The 22,943-nt window shown below is 37.9% G+C and overlaps 1 protein-coding gene across 1 annotated transcript in view; it reads left to right on the plus strand.

Moving 5' to 3' along the window:
• The window catches only part of COL1A2 (collagen type I alpha 2 chain), a 38,464-nt gene that overhangs the window by 5,981 nt on the left and 9,540 nt on the right, over positions 1-22,943 (plus strand). Inside the window, exons 6-38 of the mRNA XM_071560725.1 lie at positions 526-582; positions 2,161-2,205; positions 2,302-2,355; positions 2,652-2,705; positions 3,094-3,147; positions 3,667-3,720; positions 3,997-4,050; positions 5,579-5,623; positions 5,818-5,871; positions 5,975-6,019; positions 8,043-8,096; positions 9,541-9,639; positions 9,726-9,770; positions 9,874-9,972; positions 10,505-10,558; positions 10,658-10,765; positions 11,626-11,679; positions 11,788-11,886; positions 12,737-12,790; positions 13,164-13,262; positions 13,994-14,047; positions 14,685-14,738; positions 14,861-14,914; positions 15,015-15,068; positions 15,890-15,934; positions 18,057-18,155; positions 18,870-18,977; positions 20,306-20,359; positions 20,910-20,963; positions 21,514-21,567; positions 21,676-21,729; positions 21,832-21,939; positions 22,881-22,934. Coding sequence (XP_071416826.1) covers positions 526-582; positions 2,161-2,205; positions 2,302-2,355; positions 2,652-2,705; positions 3,094-3,147; positions 3,667-3,720; positions 3,997-4,050; positions 5,579-5,623; positions 5,818-5,871; positions 5,975-6,019; positions 8,043-8,096; positions 9,541-9,639; positions 9,726-9,770; positions 9,874-9,972; positions 10,505-10,558; positions 10,658-10,765; positions 11,626-11,679; positions 11,788-11,886; positions 12,737-12,790; positions 13,164-13,262; positions 13,994-14,047; positions 14,685-14,738; positions 14,861-14,914; positions 15,015-15,068; positions 15,890-15,934; positions 18,057-18,155; positions 18,870-18,977; positions 20,306-20,359; positions 20,910-20,963; positions 21,514-21,567; positions 21,676-21,729; positions 21,832-21,939; positions 22,881-22,934 — 2,127 coding nt within the window. The remainder of the gene's footprint in view (positions 1-525; positions 583-2,160; positions 2,206-2,301; positions 2,356-2,651; positions 2,706-3,093; positions 3,148-3,666; positions 3,721-3,996; positions 4,051-5,578; positions 5,624-5,817; positions 5,872-5,974; positions 6,020-8,042; positions 8,097-9,540; positions 9,640-9,725; positions 9,771-9,873; positions 9,973-10,504; positions 10,559-10,657; positions 10,766-11,625; positions 11,680-11,787; positions 11,887-12,736; positions 12,791-13,163; positions 13,263-13,993; positions 14,048-14,684; positions 14,739-14,860; positions 14,915-15,014; positions 15,069-15,889; positions 15,935-18,056; positions 18,156-18,869; positions 18,978-20,305; positions 20,360-20,909; positions 20,964-21,513; positions 21,568-21,675; positions 21,730-21,831; positions 21,940-22,880; positions 22,935-22,943) is intronic.

A 22,943-nucleotide genomic window follows, 5' to 3' on the forward strand; every position in this document is an offset into this window, starting at 1 on the left:
GTGTCATGTAGAACTTTTTCCATCTTGACAAAATATTAACAAACCATTGCAGTTTCTGAGACTGCCTGCTCCTCAGATCTTATTGAAGCTGAAGGGGTTACTCCATCTGTCAGGGCTGGTACATGAATTTTGCTTAAGCAAAGCAGTGAAAAAACATGCATAAGTTCCCTTATTGAAAATTAAGCAGAGCAATTTGAAAGTTTAAAGAAAGATTGCAATTTTGAATGTGCACCAAGTTTACATTCTTAATTTTGAGTTCATGCTATTGCAGTGCCACTCCATCACTTCTGCATAGGTATTTGAGGCCACTGTTTGAAGGGGCTTCTCAGTAATATCAAGTATATTTGGAAACATGTGAAAAGAAATGTAATTATAATAGAGCTATGTTTACTAGGTTGCGTGTATGCTGTATAGCATACATGCTGTAGGAAGTGTGACAAGTCAGACAACGTAGAATGTTGATTAACAATACTTTTTAAAGTAAAAGTTTTAGTATTTTAATTCCAAACCTTTTATCATCTACAGAACTTCGCTGCTCAATATGATCCATCTAAAGCAGCTGATTTTGGCCCAGGACCTATGGTAGGTGTATGACAGAGCACTTGATGACTGGCATGCATAATGTGTTTAGTATTTTCCTTTGAATCCAATCCAGCTGTATTAATGAGAAACATAGTGTAAAATTAGTGTCCTATCATATATTGAGTCAAACTCAATATATGATTTTAAGCTGATCTTTTGCTGTAGGACAATGTATGTATTTGAAATTTATATGTTTTAAATAGTCTTAGGACTTAAATATACAGTTACAAGACCATATTTCATCTTGAATGTGTTTAACATTCTTATGAATCAGTGGATCTCATAATTTAATGTCAGATAACATATGTACTTAGATGTAGTATTAATTTACACATATTAAGACAGAAGATTGTGTTTTAGGAAGAAGAATGATTATAAAGCTGTTCTCTAAAGCAGATGCAGGCCTAGAAAGTAACTCAGCATCTCAGCTCCAGTTGGTAACCATTTTTTCCCCATGGCTGAATGACTCATTTGATATCCTTGGATTGCACAGGTTATTTAGGAAATTGGTCACCACATTTGGTTTTTAACAGCTGAATGTTAGTACTTGCTACTACAAGGCTATTCTGAGGACTCCTTATAATTTACTATATACTATGTCCAAAAGTAATTTAAAGTTTTTATTGCTGCTCCGCATGACTTTCTAAGCCTTTCCAATGTTAGCAGATACACAGATAGTAACGTAAGGGTTAAATTCACCACACACACTGACATCACAGCAAGTGCCTCTGATGGGTGAGCAGCAGGATGAAGGCTGCCCAGGATTAATCTGGGTCAAGTACTTGTCTCTTATTTCTAAAAATAATGTAATATTAAATGATTCTGGAAGATATTTTGGCATCCATTTAGATACTAAATATAGGAAAATAGGAGTATCTTTAATAAAGTTGTGCCCTCAATATCTGACAACAAATTAGGAAATGGAGATGAGGATTTACTTGGGGTTTCACAATTTCTAAGTTCTGATTTTTGAGTCAGTTCATCTGAGACCAACAGCAGTAGAACCTAGCTACTCTGAGAATGTTTTAAGTTTCATGAAGAAATGTAAAAGATTGGGAAGATATAAAAGGAGGGGAAAATAATTTTGAAATATAATTTGTAAAGAAATTCACAGGCTTTATGCAGCACATATGATTCAGACTGTCCAGAAACAGTTATTTTTCCTAGAATTAAAAATGCATGGGTTTATATCAACAACATTGTTTTAACTTCTGTTATGACCCTCATCTTTAAACTCTGCAAGTTCCTGCACAGGATGGTAGAGGGTACATAGAAGAATGAACCAGTGCACTTGCTAACAAGCCAGAATAGATTAAGAGGCCTAATCACAAGGTTCACAGCCATAGTGATATATTCCTAATCATCCCCCTGGAGTTTCTGGTGCCCTTAGAAGAACTGTTGGCACTTGAACTGCCTGTGCAAATTCATGCAGATTTTAACTTCCTCTAATTTGATTTGGATGTTGGACACTGAAAACTGTAATGCTTACCACTATTTTAGGAATACCAGGAATTGGTCTTATAGATGAGTTTATATAATGGTGATTTTTAAAAAGATTTTGTAATTTTTCTCCCCTAGGGTTTAATGGGACCCAGAGGCCCACCTGGAGCATCTGGACCCCCTGTAAGTACAGTCTCATCTCTCCTACCAACATTGACATATCTGAAAAATCACAAATTAGCTTGTTTAAAAACTAACAATATTTCCCTCATCTTCCAGGGTCCTCCTGGTTTTCAAGGTGTTCCTGGTGAGCCTGGTGAACCTGGTCAAACAGTAAGTACAGGTTTCATGTACAGACACTGTTAGCATTAAAATGGAACACAGAAGTAGGCTTGTAATGCTTAGGCCCATTTCTCCTATCCATATGCACATCTTTGAATGTTTGGATACTCCTGCATGATCCTGTTAGAGAAACAGAGCTGAACACTCAGATTCAGGTTCTTTCAAATAGGAATCATAAAGTGCAAAGTCAATTAGGCTTCAGCTACGCCCCACCTCAAGTCAGAAGGCAGTGGAAATACTTAGATGAAGTGTGATGCTTGAAGTAATCCTTAATCTATTTTTCACAGGGTCCTCAGGGTCCTCGTGGTCCCCCTGGTCCGCCAGGAAAGGCTGGTGAAGATGTAAGTGGTTATTAAATGTTTTTCATTCCCTTTTAGGGTGATGACTTAACTCTTAACAATCAGGCTATTATTAAGATAATCATTTAATTTGCCATAACTTTTACATTTTTCTGTAATATGTAGAATAAATAAACCTCTGAAATAATTATTTTACAGTACAAGAGATGTAGTATGCTGGAAATGTACAGAAAATTGGATAACTTCAAAACATCTCCAAATACATTATTTAGCTTCCTGAATACAGGGAGAAGAAAACTTTAAGCTAACAGACTCCCTGTATTTACTGGAAAAGAGAAGCTTTACCAGTGTATTTTATTTTTTATATAGTTTATCTTGGTTTTTTATAAAAGTAGCTTTCCTTCTTAGTGCATCTTTACTTTTTTTTTAGGGTCACCCTGGCAAACCTGGAAGACCTGGTGAGAGAGGTGTTGCTGGCCCTCAGGTATGGAGTGATCCACTGTATACAATACAAAATAATTCACTAATCAATGAAACCTAACAACATTTCTGAAATTCATCACTTTAACAGTCCTAGTAATATTCCTTATATGAATTAATCCAATGTCAGCCCTTATCTTCAGGGATATCATATAGTTGTCTTTTTTTTGTTTCCCCACCCCATTCCCAGTAAAGCAAAAGTAATGAGTAACAGAAATGACAGAGTGAGGAGTTACACAGAAGCAGCTGAGCAGGCACCTTGGCATGGAAAGCTAAAACAACTGTGCCGTCATGTGGTCATGCATCAAATTTCTGAGATTCAGAACTAGAATAAGCAGGTTGATCACTGTTAGTCTTCTAACCAGTCTGCACCTGAGAGGTTAGCATCTGGAGACTGTGTTCCTCACCTCAGGGATCATGACCCAAATCTACTTGTTAATTTTACTCAAAGACTTATTTTCTTTCTTTTTAACTGCAGTGTGTAACATGGGAGACAATCATTTATGCATTGTGGTTTTTTTAGGGTGCTCGTGGTTTCCCTGGAACTCCTGGTCTGCCTGGCTTTAAGGGAATTAGGGTGAGTATATACGTACTTTTCTCTGAATATTTAAGACTGATAACAATGCAGCATAGTGAAAACCCCTGGAAATTCTCTGAAAGTAAGAGTGCATGAGCCTGCTTGAAGTTTTTGATATTGCTTGATATGAGAGACTGATTATTTTTGAAAAATGAGAAGATTATGTTAGAAAATCATTTTGTGTGGGAGGGAGGATTGGTTTTATAAGAGTAAGAGTTTGTGTATAGTCATTTGTGAGAAAATATTTATCAGTATTACTTTTTCTACTCAATATAGGGACACAATGGTCTGGATGGTCAAAAGGGACAACCTGGTACTCCTGGCAACAAGGTAAAGATGAAATCTGAAAATATTTGATGCATTTATATCTCTTTTTTAGCGAAAGACATGTGAAGTCCTCCCCTGGTCAGTCTTCCATGTTGCCATTAAACATTGCCGAGCTGCAATAATCTAGAAGTCAGTGGATCCATGTAGAACAAATACTTGTACCTTATCATGGGAAAACATTCCTGGGGCCTTATTCTTGAGCCCTCAGTCAAGTTATTACTTACAGTAAGTAAGAGCTGCAGAATTGTGCTCCTGATGATTGACTGTTCAGCAGCACTTAGGACTACTTTTGCTATCTCTGCTCTTGATTGTATTTTTGCACTTTGGTGGTTTTTTTTAAAGCATGCAAAAATGAGAAGATCTCATTTTCTACAGAACTCTGTTGTGTGAGATACATGCTCAGTGTAATGCTTTCTGCTAAAAATTTGGATAGATGAAGTACTTTTCTGAGTTAAGGCTGTTTTTGATCTTCAGTCTTTGTCCTTTTTACCATCTTCAGATTAGCACACATTTGAACACTATCCTGCTGAATGATTCTTAGGAGATTTGTATTCAAAAACTTTTAACATAACAATGAAAAACTCAAATACTAATTCTCCCTCTTGCTCATTTCTAAGAGCTTAGCACTACTTGGTTATAGAGTTATTAATTGTAGCATAGCGTTCTCCAATATCACTGCAAGAGGTTAAGCTTCAGGAAAAAAGTACGGTAAAGAGATAGCAAACCATCTATCCAGTCACTGGAGACTAAAAGCAGGTAAAACAATCAGGTCCAGAACAGTTACTAATAAGAGTGCTAATCTAACTGGAAAACACTAGCATAATAAATTAAGATCAGTCATGATATAACTGCTGAAAGCAGTGATGAAGGCAAAAACTTGCACTCCTTGCAGCATTTAAAACTAGGTGCATTCAGGTTTATTCAGGGTACAAGTGCTCTAGAACAAATCTTGTCACTGTAGATCAACCTAGACCAATTGCAGGGCTGCTGAGAACACAGTACGAAAGGGGAGATGAGCTGTGTTTTAATGGCTGTCGCTCAAATACTCAGTATTATTGGTCTTAAGTTAAAAATAATGGAGGCAAATCCTTATTTTCAGCTATTTAACAGAAACTTTGTCATTTTAACCTGAGGCAAAAGAAAGCGTCATTCCGCTTCTGCTCTAGTTAAAAAACAGCTGCTGATTGATCTGAGTTAGTAGACTGTCCAGGCCCAATCTCCTAAATGCATATTACGGAGTAAATATCAGAATAAATAAAGGGGATGAAGAAAGCTGAGCTAGGTAAGTCAAACAACTTTCTCTGGCCCTCCTCTTCTAAAAGGATTCATTTGGCTGTGTTCCATTATGTACAGGGACAAGTGTGGTATCTGCACCTTCAGGACTTGATGTGCTGTTATTTTATACTGTGGTACCAGTGCTATAGAAGACAAAGGCAGTAGGATTCAGCAGCTGAAAACTCTCTTATGGTGTTGTGCTACCTGTTCAAAGCATCCTTAATTAATTCAAACCTCCAAACTTTCTTCTTCATAGGGAGAACCCGGTGCCCCTGGTGAAAATGGTACCCCAGGACAACCTGTAAGTATTCACTGCGGCTGTGGGAAATTATAATCTGATAGATTTAGTTCAGCCAGCATTTTCTTCAATATTTGTCATCAACAACACTCCAGCTAGCTAGATAATCTATTGTAACAGTAATATGACATAGGAGAGTAAAAAAATCTATGTATCTGTGCTCAATGAAGAGATATAAATTATTTTTTTTCTTTCAGGGTGCTCGTGGTCTCCCTGGTGAGAGAGGAAGAGTAGGTGCCCCTGGACCAGCTGTAAGTGGATTCCCATCTGGCTGTTATCATGACCAGCCCCTTGCTGTGGCTTTCTCTGATATTCAGTTCTTTTTCAAACTATTTATTACGTTTTTCCTCACAGGGTGCTCGTGGAAGTGATGGTAGTGCTGGCCCCACTGGACCTGCTGTAAGTTTGTCTTGCTCATTGACAATCTGGTTCCATTAGGCCTTGTTCTCCTCATCCTGTTTTCAAAGGATTTCTTGGGCTTCTGAGAAGTTGATTGTGTTCATGTTTTTAACACAGTTCCTTGTTGCATATCAGACCATCACAAAAAGAACTAGTGAAACATAAAGCCTTTGCAGACAGTATCGTCAGAGTCTCAGGATTTATCTTAAACACATCTGTATCAAAGGAACCAAATATTCTCTCGTTTGCACTCATGATTTTATGGGAAAGTTTCACAGCAGATTTCACTGGAAGACACCTAACAAACTGAATTCTTGTTTCCAACAGGCTAACAGAACAGTTGTAGTCCCAAAACTAAAGAGGTTTTATACTTTTCAACAGATATATACCATGCACATGTTGCAGATGACTCTAATTATATAGATACAGTAAATACTATATGCACACCAGGACACAGCTTTGCACCTCCAATCTTGTCCTGTCAGACTAACAGGTACTAACCCTTTTCATTCACCACTGACACCTGAATTGTAAATTAATGTGAAAGGGCAGTAAGATCCAACTGCCCTGATCTGATTAGTAAACAATAACTATTCTATTAAGAGCTAATCCAATGCAGATTTGTCCATTTAAAAGGAGTTACTGTTGCCTGTAATACACCACTGACATTTATCTCAGCAAAACAAGTTTGTGTATAAGGACACAGTTTTGAAACTGTAAAACAAATCAGGAATAGCCCAGATTAGTATTTTTCCTTCCTACCTTCAAAATTTGAGTCAATGATGAACCTGTACTTGATTTTGTTTTGCTAAAGTTGATTTTAATACTCCTTGTCACTTCAAACAACTCTTGTGCTTTAACAGAGTAGAATGTTAGTTTAGCTGTGAATTTCTCTTCAGTTCTCCAAGAGGGGTATTTAACAAATATCTGTGATTGGGCATTTAAATTGCTGGCAAAGAGAGATCCTACAGCTAAGATCTAATGTAGTAGAACAAAAACATTTTAGCTGAAGGCATTGTCTATGAAGGCAGTGGAGTTACTATACGAAAAATATTTTGAAGCTGCTGACTGTAGAGGTGTTACTCAGAACCGGCAGCAGCACAGTGTTGCATTGAGTCCCACTGTCCATGCCAGGCTGAAGTTATTTTACACATATTTAGGTTTGATGCTGTAAATATTCTGCATAGCAGTTATTAATGCTAATTTTTTAAAACTGAAACAGAAATAACTTTTTATTGGCACTTGGAATTTAAAATGGAAAATAGTCACTGGAATGAAAATTCAAAAAGTTTATATTTTCAAACATATCTTAAAGGGCATTTGGTCTTTTTTATCTTGTTTATGCAAAACCAGCGAGAATTCAAGGTACCCAGTTTATAACACAGTAGGTTATAGAATGTTTGAAGCCAATTTCTCTTTGTAATATCAGCTGATGCATTTTATTCCCTTGGATTTGTGAGGCAGTGTTATACTAAGTATTTATAACTGAAAGATGTTAGCTCAGCAAAAAAGTAGGTATCAGTTCCCAACAGCAATGAGTGAGTTGGATATTTTATTAATAATTGAAGAGAAACTATCCCTTTGTATTTGCATACATTAAAAAATAAAGGCTATGAATACATCAGTGTTTCTTCTCTTGTGGTGTCTGGGTACACTGGGAATTTTGTCCCAGTGTAATCAGAAATCACACAGCAATAATTAGATGTAGAATCAGTCACCTTCCCTTGCAGTTGCCAGTCTCTGCCCATCCTCTGTTTGTTCTTTCTCAGGTGTTTGGCCTCAAGGCAAGGTTTCACCAATTCTTGCTTAATTTGCACTGCAAATATTTATAAGCATTGACCTTGCTCTTAACTGTTTGTAGTAAAACCAAATCTGTCAGTTTGGAGTTGCAAAAGGTAACTCATATTCTGATGTGGTAATGTGTGCAATAAGTAAATGTGCATTTTTTTAAAATCTGTTTACTTCAGCAAGCAACTGTCTTCACTGAATACCTTTATACAACTGCTTCCCTTTTATTTTCCAGGGCCCAATTGGTGCTGCTGGTCCTCCAGGCTTCCCAGGTGCTCCTGGTGCTAAGGTATGAATGTCTGCTACTACTGGTACATGTGAAAGTGAAGATGAAATATACTAAATAGAGTTGCTAGGCAGCAAAAAAACCCACTCCCTATGAAATAGGAGTGCTTTCTTATCAGTTACACATCAAGATGAGGATGAATTCCTAGATATGAATGCTCATTTAAAATACAGCAGTTACATCACAGCTGAAGATTGATGCTGGGCAGGTTCAGGATGACATATAAACTTTTTATTGCTTCCTGTGTGATGCAGTTGTACACACCTTTCAAGGGTGACAGGACCATGATAAATAAGCAAAGCAGCAGTTAGCATCACTTTAAAGAAGTAGTGGAGGACCAAGAAATTGCAGTTATTTGGCTCCTTCCAACCTAAGTCCTTGAAATTACAATGCAGAAATCGCATTTAAACTTTTCATTTTAGGACAGTACCATTTTGCTCTTGCAGACTATAACTTAACAATTGACTTTACTGCTCAGATCTTAGCCTTTTTACCTAGGTAAGAGTCTTAATATTGAGTGACCAAGGAAGAACAGATGATTTGAGGCAAGAGTATCTCATATACTGCATTTACTAATTTCAGTGGCGATTTGCCATAAAATCTGTGTCACAGACAAAACTTACCTTAATCCACCTTTAGAATAAAATGGAGTATTTTTTCCTAGACCATTTAATATTAACTGCAGGGAAGATGAGTAAAAAACTGAGATCCCATTCTGGTTATTCTTATTAAAAGGCAAGACTTTTGAAAACAAAAAGTCTTCTCTGATGCAGATGAGAGTATGGTTACAGCATGTAATTTCAAGAGAAAACTGTCTACAAGTCCAAGGTGAATCCTGACTGCTTAGAGAGTTGCTGAAGAGAAATTGTCATTAAATTCATTTTTTTTTGTAGTGGGCTTAGTGAATGCAAGCTTTTGAAAGTAAAGGCAAGGAGCTTTTTTGCTGTTATTTACTCCACTGTGAATGCTATCCCACAGCACTCTGATAAGGCATTGTTTATATTTTGCATCAGTGTGAATGGCATCTGAAAGTGCAAGATAATGGTCAATTAGGTCTCATACAGTGTGGCACCTCAGGCCAGTGCTGGTGGCATATGGCTACAGATGGGAATGCAGCTGTAATTCTGATCTTTTTTTAAGATCAACCTTCTGGGTAATCCTAGATGATCATGTAACTTTTCAGACATGCTGAGTATCTGTTGTTCCTGCCTTAGCTGTCAGTTTAAATGGACCCTAACTAGACATTCCAATTTCAGGGCCTTTAAAATCCATTTAATATCAGCTGGTTGTTTTCCTGGTCTCTGAAGTGGGAATGTATATGTATATATACACATATATGTATATAGATATATATATATACACATATAATGCCAGGCTAAATAGCATTGCTTCCCTATTGCTGTAACACTGTGTACACTGATAAGGTTTCTGTCCTTCTCTCAAACAGGGTGAAATTGGACCTGCTGGTAACGTTGGTCCTAGTGGTCCTGCTGGTCCAAGGGGAGAGATTGGACTTCCTGGTTCTAGTGGTCCTGTTGGCCCTCCAGTAAGTAACTTGCCAGACTTTTGTCAATTATTGGATGGGAGTACTTTTGATTCTGAATTAACCAGCATTGTTACCTTTCTTAACAGGGCAACCCTGGTGCTAATGGTCTTCCAGGGGCTAAAGGTGCAGCTGTAAGTACAACTATACTCATTTGCTCTAAAAAAACTTAAAATCAGTTAATGCAGCAGAAAAGATAATGAATTCATAATACCTTTTTTCTCCTCTACTGGACAGGGTCTTCCTGGTGTTGCTGGTGCTCCTGGTCTGCCCGGTCCCCGTGGTATTCTTGGTCCTCCTGGCCCTGCAGGTCCTAGTGGTGCTAGAGGACTTGTTGTAAGTGACCTTGTATATTGCATGTCTTCATTTGAGAATTGGACACAGTCTCCACAGTTATAAAATATTTCCTCTGGATAAATTTTTGTTACAATGCAGGTACTTTTTCTTGCTGTACTGTAATTTAACATTGTAGTTCACTTTTGTGCCTCACTACTTGATTCAGATGCCAGGACTCAAAAGGTTCACTTTGCCCTTTCTTGGAGTGGAAGGGCTGTTAAGCTCTGTCCATGTTGACAGTATCAAGAGAGATGTGGCAGCATCCCACAACTAGGCCCTCAATGGGTATCCTCCGAAGAGGAACCATCCCTGAATGTGTCATAGAACTAATGCCATTTCTAAGCACCTTTAATGTGTTTGTTTTCATGGCTGTTAAGCCAAAAATGTAGTTGTACTCATTGACTGCTACTCACAACAGAAGCAGACATGGCATTAAATGATTAAAGGGGGGTTTGATTCATGAAAAAGCTCTCCAGGTAGAAGAGATTTTTGGAATGATAATTCTGTGATCTCTTTTTGTTTTGGACTCTAGGGTGAACCAGGTCCTGCTGGTGCCAAGGGAGAAAGTGGTGCCAAGGGTGAGCCTGTAAGTATGGCAAAATGTGAAGGTTTTTTACATCAAAAGCCTGTTAATATCTGGAACACAGCATCTGATTTCTCCTTTTTCTCTATTTATCTGAAATAGGGTGCTGCTGGACCTCCAGGCCCTCCTGGTCCTAGTGGTGAGGAAGGCAAGAGAGGAAGCAATGGTGAACCTGGCTCTGCTGGTCCCCCAGGCCCTGCTGGTCTGAGAGTAGGTTTTCTTTTTATGTTACAGAAGTAGAAGCAAAAAAGAAAGAGAAAATCATCCTAGAGTCACAAAGGCAAATTAAATAATTATGAGTAATTAAATTTACATTAATGCCTCCAAAGATCATTTCCAATTCTGAGGTTTTTGTTTAGTTGGGGCCAAACCTATTATTGTTCTGCATTAATTCTTGTTTATTATCTTATCCCTGAAGTAATTAGAGGTTTCTTTGATTTATCTATTGTGTAATATTTAGTGAATTATCTTTTAATTACTCTTAAAGCTTAATGATGCGATTTAACTGCTGAAAACAGATAATTGGCTCACATATAATAGGAGGCAAAAGCTTTCAATTCGGTATCTTCAAGGATGCCTCGTACTGTTTTCACTGGGTGAAAAACAACTCCATGAACTTCAGAAGGCATGTAGTTGCATGCAGAAAAACAATTCACAGGAAAATAATAAGAAAAATGGCAATGTTTCGACCAGATTTTTTTTTTTGGCAGAGAAGAGGATTCAGTGTTGCACCTTGGATAGGGTGTACAGAGTCATAGAGAAGTCAGTAACTCTCTACAGAGGAGGGAATTTGGAAGTGTGTAGGCTAGGTTATGGGATCCTAGCTACTGACTAAAGCCAATATTGGATAAAATGAACACTGAAAATGCTATGATAGAAGTAGATTAGAATGTAAAGAAATCTGCAGGAAGTGAGAAAGACTTCTTTTACAATATTCATTTACAGAAGTGTGTGTGCTTGTTGCTACACTTAGCTCAAATTCCACAGACCTGCTTGGAAGGCTGAAATTTAGCAAGCAGGAACAGATTTATTTCGTTCTCTTTCTTAATTTGTTTTGTGTTGACTTGTAGGGTGTGCCTGGATCTCGTGGTCTCCCTGGTGCTGATGGCAGAGCTGGTGTCATGGTAAGACTTTTGTCTGGGTCAATATTTCAGGAAAAATCTTCTTTTATATAAAGACCTGTGATGCTTTTTCCTATCTCTGCCTAATTTTAATAATTTTTTTTTTGGTAGGGACCTGCTGGTAATCGTGGTGCTAGTGGTCCTGTTGGTGCTAAGGGTCCTCATGGTGATGCTGGCCGTCCTGGTGAGCCTGGTCTTATGGGTCCAAGAGTAAGTTCGAACTCTGTGGTGTAAATTTGAGCTGTGTAAAAAGAAAATTACTTTTAATTAAGGGACAAAATTATTCAGAATCCAAATGCAAAAAACTCAGCATGTTCTAACCACAATTAGGGCACTTTCACCACTCTATTGGAAAAAAATCCATGAGGAATGATTAAGAAGCATCAAATGTTTATTGAAATTGGTTGCTTTAGTTACAGAAGCATTGGATTGCCTTGTCATGGAACACTGTCCCCTTGTACTGGATACTACATTGACTTCTGAAAGGGGCTTCCACTCATGCTTATTTACATAATATGATCATTAAGATCACAATTGTTGTGTGGCTGTACTCTTTAATGAACTAAAGAAAAGCAAACCCGACTGAAATTATGCGATGGCTGATCTCAATTATTTCTATTTTATTTTGCAAATTGCTTCATCTAAAACAGCCATTCACTTTTAGTTGTATTGGCTGCCATCAGATTATGTCCATGTCATTGTCTTTTATTCTCCTTACTCTTTTACTTCCTACCCTACTCCATGAAGTGAAAGAGTTTTCAATGCACATGTAAACACTGCAAACATTGAAACACACTCTCCTCCAAAGCAGAGCCTAAATAAGTTTATCTGAATGAAAAGGTATCTACACTGATTTCAACTGGCAAGGGAGCACACACTACCAAATTAAACTTCAGTTTGCTTTAGATGTAAACGTGATAAGACACATAGTGCTGTTTCCTCCGTGTATATTGATAATTTGGCATGTCTGTGTCTCTATGCATGCATGTAGAAAAAAATGTTTTCTAACAGTTGGGTGAGTTGTTTTCCTTCTAAAAACATGAAACTTTTCCTTTTTCAGGGTCTCCCAGGTCAGCCTGGAAGCCCAGGCCCTGCTGGCAAGGAAGGTCCTGTTGTAAGTACTTTGCTTTTTATGCTGTTCCCCTATTGCATGTGAAACACACATATAAAGTGAGGTTTAAAAAAGCAGACATCTCAGCACTGAACCCTAACACAACTGGGTAGAACCAGCCAGATTTTACTACTATATTACTCAGAAGATCAGTGTGAAACTTTCCATTCGTTTTTGTGGGTCTCAAATCAGGCCTGTGACCTGGAAGGAGAAGTACAGTTCTGCAAAAAAGAGAAAAATGGAGGAATGCATGAGCAATGTATCAACAGTGTTTAAAAGTTAAATGGCATTTGCTTCCTGTCAGTGCACATTTGTCCTAAAGCTGAGCTCTAGTTAAATTGCCCCAGTCATTTAATAGTATGATTTCTTTTTCTAGGGTTTCCCTGGAGCAGATGGCAGGGTTGGGCCAATTGGTCCAGCTGGTAATAGAGGAGAGCCTGGAAACATTGGATTCCCTGGACCAAAAGGTCCCACTGTAAGTACCATACAGAAGCTTGCTATTACTATATAGGTATTTCCAGACTAATCTGTAGGTCTCCAACTCTAACATTAATCAAATACATCTCCCTGTATCTTCCCGTACTGCTTATTGAATCTTCCACTTACATTCAAGATTTCTGTTTTAAATTATCTTTCAGTTATCCAAAATATGATTGAACAATTCAAAAACATTTTAATTAGCTCAGGAATATTTGGATGCTGAAATTTTTAAAATAATATATCTATTTTATAATTTCTGCATGTCCATTTTATCATTTCTGAATATACACTTCAGTAAAAGTTCTGTAAAATTTGGCCATTAAATCTAAGGTTCAGTTCCAGGGTACTGTTATTTATGGAGCACTATCCAAAGCTCACTCAGTTTAGAAGAAAAGCTACCAGTGACTTCAGTGGGGCTCCTGATATGTCCCAGAGAGGCCAAAGATAACAATAATTATCTCCTGGTTTTGGGTGCTGCTACACACAAATACAATACATACAATACATTATGATCTCAAAAAATAAAGAAATGGAGTTTCAAAAAGTCAAGACATTTATTTTTGAGATATTCTAAGTGGTTCAAAAAGATGGAGCTTGTGGGTGTTTTTATTTGGGTTAAAGAACTATTACAATAAATCTTCTGGCAAGGAGGGTGTAAGTTTGCTTAGTAGTGAGTCTAATATGAAGTCTTGGTTAACTCCTGTATCTTTTTTCTTTCAATTTCAGGGTGAACCTGGCAAACCTGGTGAAAAAGGCAACGTTGGTCTTGCTGGCCCACGGGTATGTGGATATACTTTCTTTACCAACCTCCACAGAGAAAAAAATAGATTTTCAAAACCTCTGTAATAAGATACCATTGGCCTGTGCAAGCATGAAGAGATAATGAAATAGAAAAGCACTTGGGAACACATTCATTTAGCCTCATGTCAGTGGGGGCTGTTACATAAGGGATAAATCAAAACTCCTCTTCTTGGATATTAATTGGGTAATTAATTATGGGTTATTATCATCTTATGAAGAGGAAAAATTAGTACGCCCTGTCCTCAATTCTTTGAGGACAGTATGGTTTCTAATTTATCCTGTAAATTTCCAACTTCTCACTGATAGTTAAAACTTACTAATTCTTCCACATAAGGGACCAGCTTACTAATTCTTCCACGTAAGTCTGTTGTGGGAAAAATGCTATCAGCCAGGTTCCTATATTCTGTGATTCCAAAATCAGTTTTCTTAAGGATGAATGTGCTCCAATAACTAAAACAATCACCAGAATTTAAAATTGTAAGCAAACTTAGTGAAGTGTGTGGTTAAGTTCAAAATACACAACAAGAGACTTTTGGGTTTGGAACATAATAATTTATAGATACTATTCATAACAAATCAAAACTTTGATAACAGCTTTCTACTTTATCATATATAGGGTGCTCCTGGTCCAGAGGGAAACAATGGTGCTCAGGGTCCTCCTGGAGTCACTGTAAGTAATAGCTTCCACACAGATCTAATTTGTGATTTACTTTTCATTGAGACTTCCCTTTTTTAAATCCATTTTCCCATATTCTTCTTCCAAGTTAATCAGTTGTTTTTCATTCCATCCAGGGTAACCAAGGTGGAAAGGGTGAAACAGGTCCTGCTGGCCCTCCTGGATTCCAGGTAAGTAACTATGTGCTCTCCTCAATATTATCTATGGTTTTCAAAGCATGAAGTGCTTCTGCCTTAACTTTGTATGCATTCTCATTTCTTTTACACTTAGGGTCTGCCAGGTCCCTCGGGTCCAGCTGGTGAAGCTGGTAAACCAGGTGAAAGGGTGAGTTACAGATCCAGTACTCCATGAGTAGGGGTAGGCATTGCATAAACAGTTTGAAATTGCACATGTGATGAAGCAAGAGCCTGTTGGATCTGTTTGCCAAAACGAAGCAACCTCTGTTATATGCAGAGTTTAATAGTCCCTTTTATTAAAGCTAGCCATAAATGAAGAAGGTTCATTAGAACTCACATCATACTTCTTCTAAGTTTTGGTATGAAATTGAGCAAAGACAGTCCTTTGCTTTTCAGTCCTTAAGCAGCAATAAAATATACCTCCTCCTCCAGAAGAGGACACAGTACATGAAGAATATTTTACTTCACACTTTTTTTTAAATCTTCAAGGTTTAATCTAACAGTACTCCAATTACATTCTTTTGCACCTCTGCTAGTTTCAGTGAATTTACAATGGCATACAACTGAGGTGGCTTACTCATAATTCATTCTCTAGCTGCTGCACAGTTAGCGTGTGATGAAATCTGAAAATTGTGCGTCCTTTGTGTCATAATCACCTTTAACATTTATAGTTACATTTGTGTCCTTGTAAAAAAAGTTTACAATGCATGTACCTGAGAAAAACAGCTTGTAATTCAATAGCTAACTCTTCAGAAGAAAAACTATCTCATGTGTGCTGTGAGATACTGTGCAGCTAGATGAAAAGGGCTTATTTCCAAGTATCTAAAAGACAGCTATTTATCTGAAAATGCTCAATAGGGTATTGCAATTTGAGAAGCATTTCTATTTACTGCTAAGAAACAAAGTACAATTTAAGCAAACAGGTTTGCTTTAGAAATAAGCTTTATCAGTATATCTACTCTCTTCTAGGGTCTTCATGGTGAATTTGGTGTCCCTGGTCCTGCTGGCCCAAGAGTGAGTAATTAATTTGAAATCTGGTACAGACTGTCTTCATAATGTGTTCAACCATAGTAGTAGCTATATACGTTTCCAAATCCCTCAAGGCAAAAAGCTCTCCTCTGTTACAGAATACAGTGTATTGCAGCAGACTCCCCAGAATGAAGGAGAATTTCCTCTGCTCTTTGCACTTGTCAGGGTATATGATTACTAACACTGCCAAACTGTTGTGTTATATAAACTTCTGGATAAGCAGTATGACTATTACCCAAGTAACGATCCCCCTGTATTAACCTCACAATGAGAGTGTGGATGACAAAAGACTTAATCTACAGTGTTACACTGAGGCCTGATGCAGATGAGAAATTTCATCTGGCCTGTTCAGACCTCCTTAGCCTGACCATTTCAGTTATACTATTCCTTGTTAGCCAGCTTCTGCCCCCCAAGTAACATCTTTGGGAAAAAATAGTGGGTTGAATTCAGAGCCTGGAATAGTCATTAGAAGGTATTGTCTTTCAATAAACATCTTTAAAGAGCTTCATGTGGAGGCCTTCTTGCATGGCAGGAAGATCCCATTTATATAGAGCAATGAGTAGGTTATAAAATGCTCAATTAATTAGTTGCTTTCACCTATAGATTGATATTTAACCTACTTCTGTTTCTTCTTCTTTGCTTCTGACTTCCATACTAAATGTATCCAAAGACAAATATTCCCATTCACTCTTGTAAGTTATGTTGATCAATTTAAACAGCACTTTCCCTCTCTATTTAATGCCCTGAGACTGTTATCAGTAACCATGTCCTCTCTAAATTTTCATTTTGCTGATCTGTCCAAGCTAGTTCCCTTTGTCATAGTAGTAGCAGTTATTTGCCTCTGTTCTAGCTTGCCTTAAGAATCTCATACCCAGCCCAGGGTGTATTTCATTCAGTATTCAAAATTACGTCTTACTGTTGCTTTGTACACAAAACTAACACTAACTAAAAATACCTCACTGCTTGTGCCACATCACATTTGCCTTTTTCATGTCTGCGTCATGTTGTTTGCTATTGGCTATCACCTTTCCCTTTCTGTTGTTTTCCCCAATGAAATCTTCATTTACAGCAGAAATTCCCATTTTTAGTGCCTAAGTAAATGGTCTGGTACTTTGCACTCTTGAATTTTATTCCACTTCCGCTGTGACAGTCATCTAGCAGGTTATTCACTTCTTCCTCTTTAATATGCCAACCCTTCTTTCTGTTGACAAAAACTTCCACCTTTGTGATATTTCATAAACATCTATCTTCCTATTCCATCTCTGTCATTAACAAAATGTACATAAAAGACGTATTAATGGAGGAAGATTTTTAGAATATAATAGTCTTCTACATTGTTGGTGCTTTCTAGCAGTGAGCTATGTCTCCTTGAGTTAGTTTTTTGACCATATTATAGCTGTCATACAGAATCCCAGATTTTGCATAATAACTATAATGTTTTTATAAAAAATTCAGCATAATAGTATACATAATCGAGCATAACTAGAAATCTCCATTATCAGACTATGCACTGATGTTCAGATTGACCACACTGAGGTAATTTGAGATATAGTAATATTAGTTTTATTAAAGATCTTCAATAGATCAGTTGTGCATTTAAACCTAGTTTCTGGCTACTTTCACATCTTTGGATGACCTCTGATTCAGAATTTACCCCTATATCTGTTATAATGTACAGGTCACATTAGTAGGCTTTAGCTGTCACCTTTACTCTCCAATATTCACCAGACATTTGACACTGTAAAAATAATTGTTTGCCAATTACCATGGCAAACTAGAATCCATTGTTTTTCCTAAAGTAGAATCTCCATTTGGCAGTAGAATGCAAGACCCTGTTACCAGAATGACCAGAGCAGCCAAAGTTCATGTTCAAGAAGTATTTGTAATTTGTCAGCTGTTACCATGATGCAGGACTTTATTGCTTCTTTTTGCTGTATTTGTGTCAAAAGCTAGAGCCAGTTCCTATGACCAGTTTAGTTAATAGCTGCACAATTCTTACACAGTTCTTAGTGGCTTGTTCAGGTAAGAATGCTACTAGCCAGTGCTTTTAAACCTCTTGGCTACAGAGCAATTCAAGGGAAAATTTAAATTGGACTGTCTCCTATAGGGTGAACGTGGTCCTCCTGGTGAAAGCGGTGCTGTTGGTCCTGCCGGTCCCATTGGAAGCCGTGGTCCAGCTGGCCCACCAGGCCCTGATGGTAACAAGGTATGCCTTTCCCAGCTGCCATTGCCTCACTGTTGAATTCCTGAGGGACGCAATCCAAAACCTGCTTTCCTGAGAGCGTAACTCATAACTGGTAATAGGTAGTTATTAATACACGGTAGCCCCTGGGTCATCTCTTCAGGTGGTGAAGCTCCATCCTAGCTAGTCCATGCTAATATTAAATGGGCTTATATGTAGTACTATAGATGATGGTAGGGGAACTCAGTTTGAATAGTTAGTCAGCTAGGTATGCTATTATTCTGTTTTGAGATAGGATCTGAGATTTTGGCCAAAATTTATGCTGACTTCTACTTATACCCATATCTACTTGTACATGTAAAATTACTGTGTCTAGTAAGCAATATTTTCCCCTGAACATTAGGGCAGTAATAAGTGGTTATCTAACAAATGATGGCTTGATGATAACTGAATGTGAGTCTTAGTTTTCAGAATTTCCATGAGTAGTCTTTCTACAGAAGTTATTTTGGAACATGGGGCACCCTAAAACCTCAGGAGCCCACAGAATCAGTGGGAGTGTTCACATGTAGCATCTTCACTAGCTGAAGAAGTAAAATATGTACAATAGCTTATGACAAAATGCTACTACTCTAACTATTTACAACCACACAAAATGATGAGCAAAGTACTAATGAGGATTTTGTTTCAAATAGTGTGAATGATTTGACCCTGACTTACATGATATGCTATTGCTGCTAGGGTGAGCCTGGCAATGTTGGTGCTGCTGGTGCTCCTGGTCCTGCTGGCTCTGGTGGAATCCCAGGAGAGAGAGGTGTTGCTGGTGTTCCAGGAGGCAAGGGTGAAAAGGTAAGGTGGACAACTGTTTGGTTACTGCATGGACAGGTTTTGGAGATGCCTGTATTTCATTAGCTTGGAAAAATCTGTAGGTTACCCCAATGCAACTTTTATTTAGTGTGAAGCTGTATTACTTAGGCAGCAAGTAGAGGTTTTGTTGGTCTAATAGACTGACGGTCTTTTCTGATGTCCTATTCTGATCTTTGCTCATCATTAGGGATTGGCTTAAGTGGCAATTGGTTCTTCACAGGATTGGGTAACAGTGAGCTTATCTTTGTCATAGAAATACTAAAGCTTTCTTTGAGGCTTTATAGTAGGAATGGGCCAACCAATTACAAAGGCCTGAGTCTCTAGATCAAATCTATGACTGCTCTAGGTGCAGCAACTGATATAAGTAAATCAGTTGCAAAAAATTTTGGATTATATCAGTTTTCTATAAAATTAGAAAATATTTTAGCCAATTTAAATCCTTATATAAAGCTGTAAAATCCAGTTTCAAGTCCTGTTGCTACTTCTGATTTTACCATATAATTACGTACAAAATTGATTTTTATGGTGCTCTGTACATTTCATTCCATAGTCTCTCTTGTTCATTATTTAAAACCTAAACTAATATTTTTAGAACTGTTTTATTTGAATAAAATATCTGTAGTTATTTATCATAAATGAAGTTGTAAGGAAATTTTTAAAAATAGCTTGCAATATTTTAAAAAACCACTATGTATTGACATGCAAATTAATGCAGAAGACTAGACTGTAGTTAAAAAAAATACATACAACACAGGGATGGTCTGATTTTTTGGTACTAGTGGTAGCCTGTATATAATTTCTTGTTCTATGAAACATATGACATTTTATGTGAGCCTCCCCATATGACATCATTGTTTTTAATAGCTGTTTTCCTGCTTCAAATAGAAAATGTAACATGAATACCCAGAAGAATTTTTACAGATAGCTATTTCTTGACCCAAACAAAAGGGATTTTGGCAGGGGATTTGTATTCATCATTTGTAATATACATCAACTTGGTTTTGAATTTTTGATTCCATCCAAAATTCTTGGCATCTTGGAGAAACTAAATGTCCCATGAAAGAAGCAGGCTTGTAATTCTGAAAAGCACATCACTCCTCTTTGCAAATTTCCACTTTGCAAGTCAGTACATACTCAGCAATAAGAATGAAACAAATAAGTCCATTCCCCAAAACAACCTAGTATTATGAGCATCTTGTATGATGTGCAAGAGTAATACACAGATGCTGAGCAAACAGTTCAAGACTTCTTTCCTACAAACTATTGTGTTTGTTACCAATATAATGCTTTTTTCCCCCTGTGTATTCCAGGGTGCCCCAGGTCTGAGAGGTGATACGGGTGCAACAGGAAGAGATGGTGCTCGTGTAAGTATCTTATGGTTCTATTGAGTTTACCTTGCTACACCTCAGAACTTAAGTGATTGAAAAGGACTTATGTTTCCCTTTGCATTGAGTTAGTGCTTCTATCTGCTTGTGTTAATACAAATCAATGTGATTTTGTTGCCTCTTGTCCAGGGATGTTTGAATTTAGGGGGAGAAAGAGAGAAAAGCGTTCACTTCTTATACATCCAAGCAGAGATATGACATTAGCAGAGAACCTTGTATTGCACAGTTCAGTGTGACATTACCCTCTTTAATTACATGGACTCAACCCAGACAGCTAATTCTAAAGACAGCCTTCCAAGGTACACAAAAATTATCATTAATTTGATATTTCAGGTGCCTGTCCTAGAATTAATACTTTGTGAAGGAAAATACCAGAAAAGATTTTGGTTTATAAAATCATGTGACCTTCATATTGAAAACAGCTAGAAGAAAGTTACACATCTTTCTCGGGAGGAAAAAGAAAAAATATTTGAAGTAATTGCTCCTACTTACATTTTGTTACAAACTGTGTCTGTCTCTTGACCTGTAGGGTCTCCCTGGTGCTATTGGTGCTCCTGGCCCTGCTGGTGGTGCTGGTGATCGGGTAAGTCTACTCTTTAAATGAAAAAGTGTCTTCTTTGTTTGCAGTTTACCCACATATGAATATTAAAGTTGTGTCAAAAAAGCAATTCCTTCTTTTTGTCATGCACAAGTTTTGTACATTTTTCAGACTTGAGAGGCAAGGGTTATTGAGACTATTCAGTGAAGTTTGCCATAGGATCCTAAACTTTTTCCTAAAAGGGCAAGGAAACAATGAGCATCTATATGGCAGTAGGTAGTACGTGGAGAAAATTCTGATTCAGGCTTTGGCTGAATTCTTCCCAGTTAAACTCCACAATCCTCCGCATACTGTGAGAAGAGGTTTTGATATAGTGATGAATAACCACATGTTATCTCAGAGTGATTCTTTATCCTGTCTGAAAATCATTAGAATTGACCCATGGGGTGGGTGAGAAACATAAGCATTTTCAGTAACATCCCATCTATTGCAGAAACAAACACTTGCTGTACCAAGACCAGTACCACAGTCACCCCAGTACTGACAACAGCAAGGCCTTTCCCCACAGTGTCATGTTTTCTGCTGTCTGTTTTAGGGTGAAGGAGGTCCTGCTGGCCCTGCCGGTCCTGCTGGTGCCCGTGGCATCCCTGTAAGTAGCAATTTCTACAACTATTGCTGTGTCAAACACATGATGTTCAGAAAACTGCCCTCTTAAAGGCCATTCCAACCAATCATCTCTTCTTTGCCCTCTCTTTAGGGTGAACGCGGCGAGCCTGGTCCCGTAGGTCCAAGTGGATTTGCCGGACCTCCTGTGAGTTTTGTTTGTGTTTTCCTCGTATTGATGTCATGCCATTCCTCTACTTCCTTTGCAAGATTTCCAGCTCCTCGTTCTGTCTGTTGTTTCTGTCCATAGGGTGCAGCTGGTCAGCCTGGTGCTAAAGGCGAGCGTGGGCCCAAAGGACCGAAGGGTGAAAGTGGACCAACAGGTGCTGTTGGCCCAGTTGGTGCATCTGGACCACCAGTAAGTGAACTGTTTCCTTTTAAAATGTATAATTCTTAACTGTCCTATGCAAGCAATACACTAGCCTGAAGGCCTTGAATTCTGAAAAGGTAATTAAAAAAAGAAACAAAACTTCAAAACAAACCAGGCTGTGAGGAAAGTCACCATAGTGATTTTTCGTACATTATATAAACTTTGTCAACCTATTTATGTGGGCTCAGATCATGAGTCCGGAACTGAAGAGAAAAAAACCACTTTTTTCAACTTGCCCTGAAGATCAGCAAAATCAGTCTATCTTGGATCGTTCTGGGGGTGATTGTGAGTAAATTCTGAGTTGAGGATGTTGATACTTCTCTTGAAGTCAGCACGTGGTGTCACAATATAATTTGTTCATGCACCTACTTACACACAGGCTTTTCACGTGCTAACAGCTTTACAGCCCAAAGCTATACACTGCTTCACACATATGCAGCCCATTATTGGGGAACTGGTTGAAATCATGCAGAAAGTCAGACCCAGGTACTTCAAATACCATAAAGAGTTGCAAGAAAACATGGCTTGTAGTGTTTATGTATGATTTCATTAGACAAATACCAGGCTTTTGCATGATGTGGCTGTATTAGTCACACAGTGCAAACAGGGGACTTACTGGCTTCCCCTTCCTTTCATGTTTTGACTTCCAGATTTGTTTAGAAGCACATAACAATTACAAGGAAATTAATTTGAACCATAAATGCCCTATGCAACTCTCCTCAGGCCTTATGATACTGATTTAAAATATCTGTGAGAATTTAATACCTCAGTATCAGGATAGGCAGTGTGGTTTTGTGCCCAGTCATCCTTCTGCTGGAGTAAAGATCACCCTCAGCTATCACAAGAGAGAGACTGAGCCCTTGTTCTAAACAGGGAACATTGACTGTCTTTGCTTAATCCATATCTTTTTTTCAATCCTTCATACTTAGGGTCCTGTTGGTGCTGCTGGTCCTGCTGGCCCTCGTGGTGATGCTGGTCCTCCTGTAAGTCTT

The sequence above is a fragment of the Pithys albifrons genome, chromosome 7, assembly GCF_047495875.1.
Source record: "Pithys albifrons albifrons isolate INPA30051 chromosome 7, PitAlb_v1, whole genome shotgun sequence".
NCBI lineage: Eukaryota > Metazoa > Chordata > Aves > Passeriformes > Thamnophilidae > Pithys > Pithys albifrons.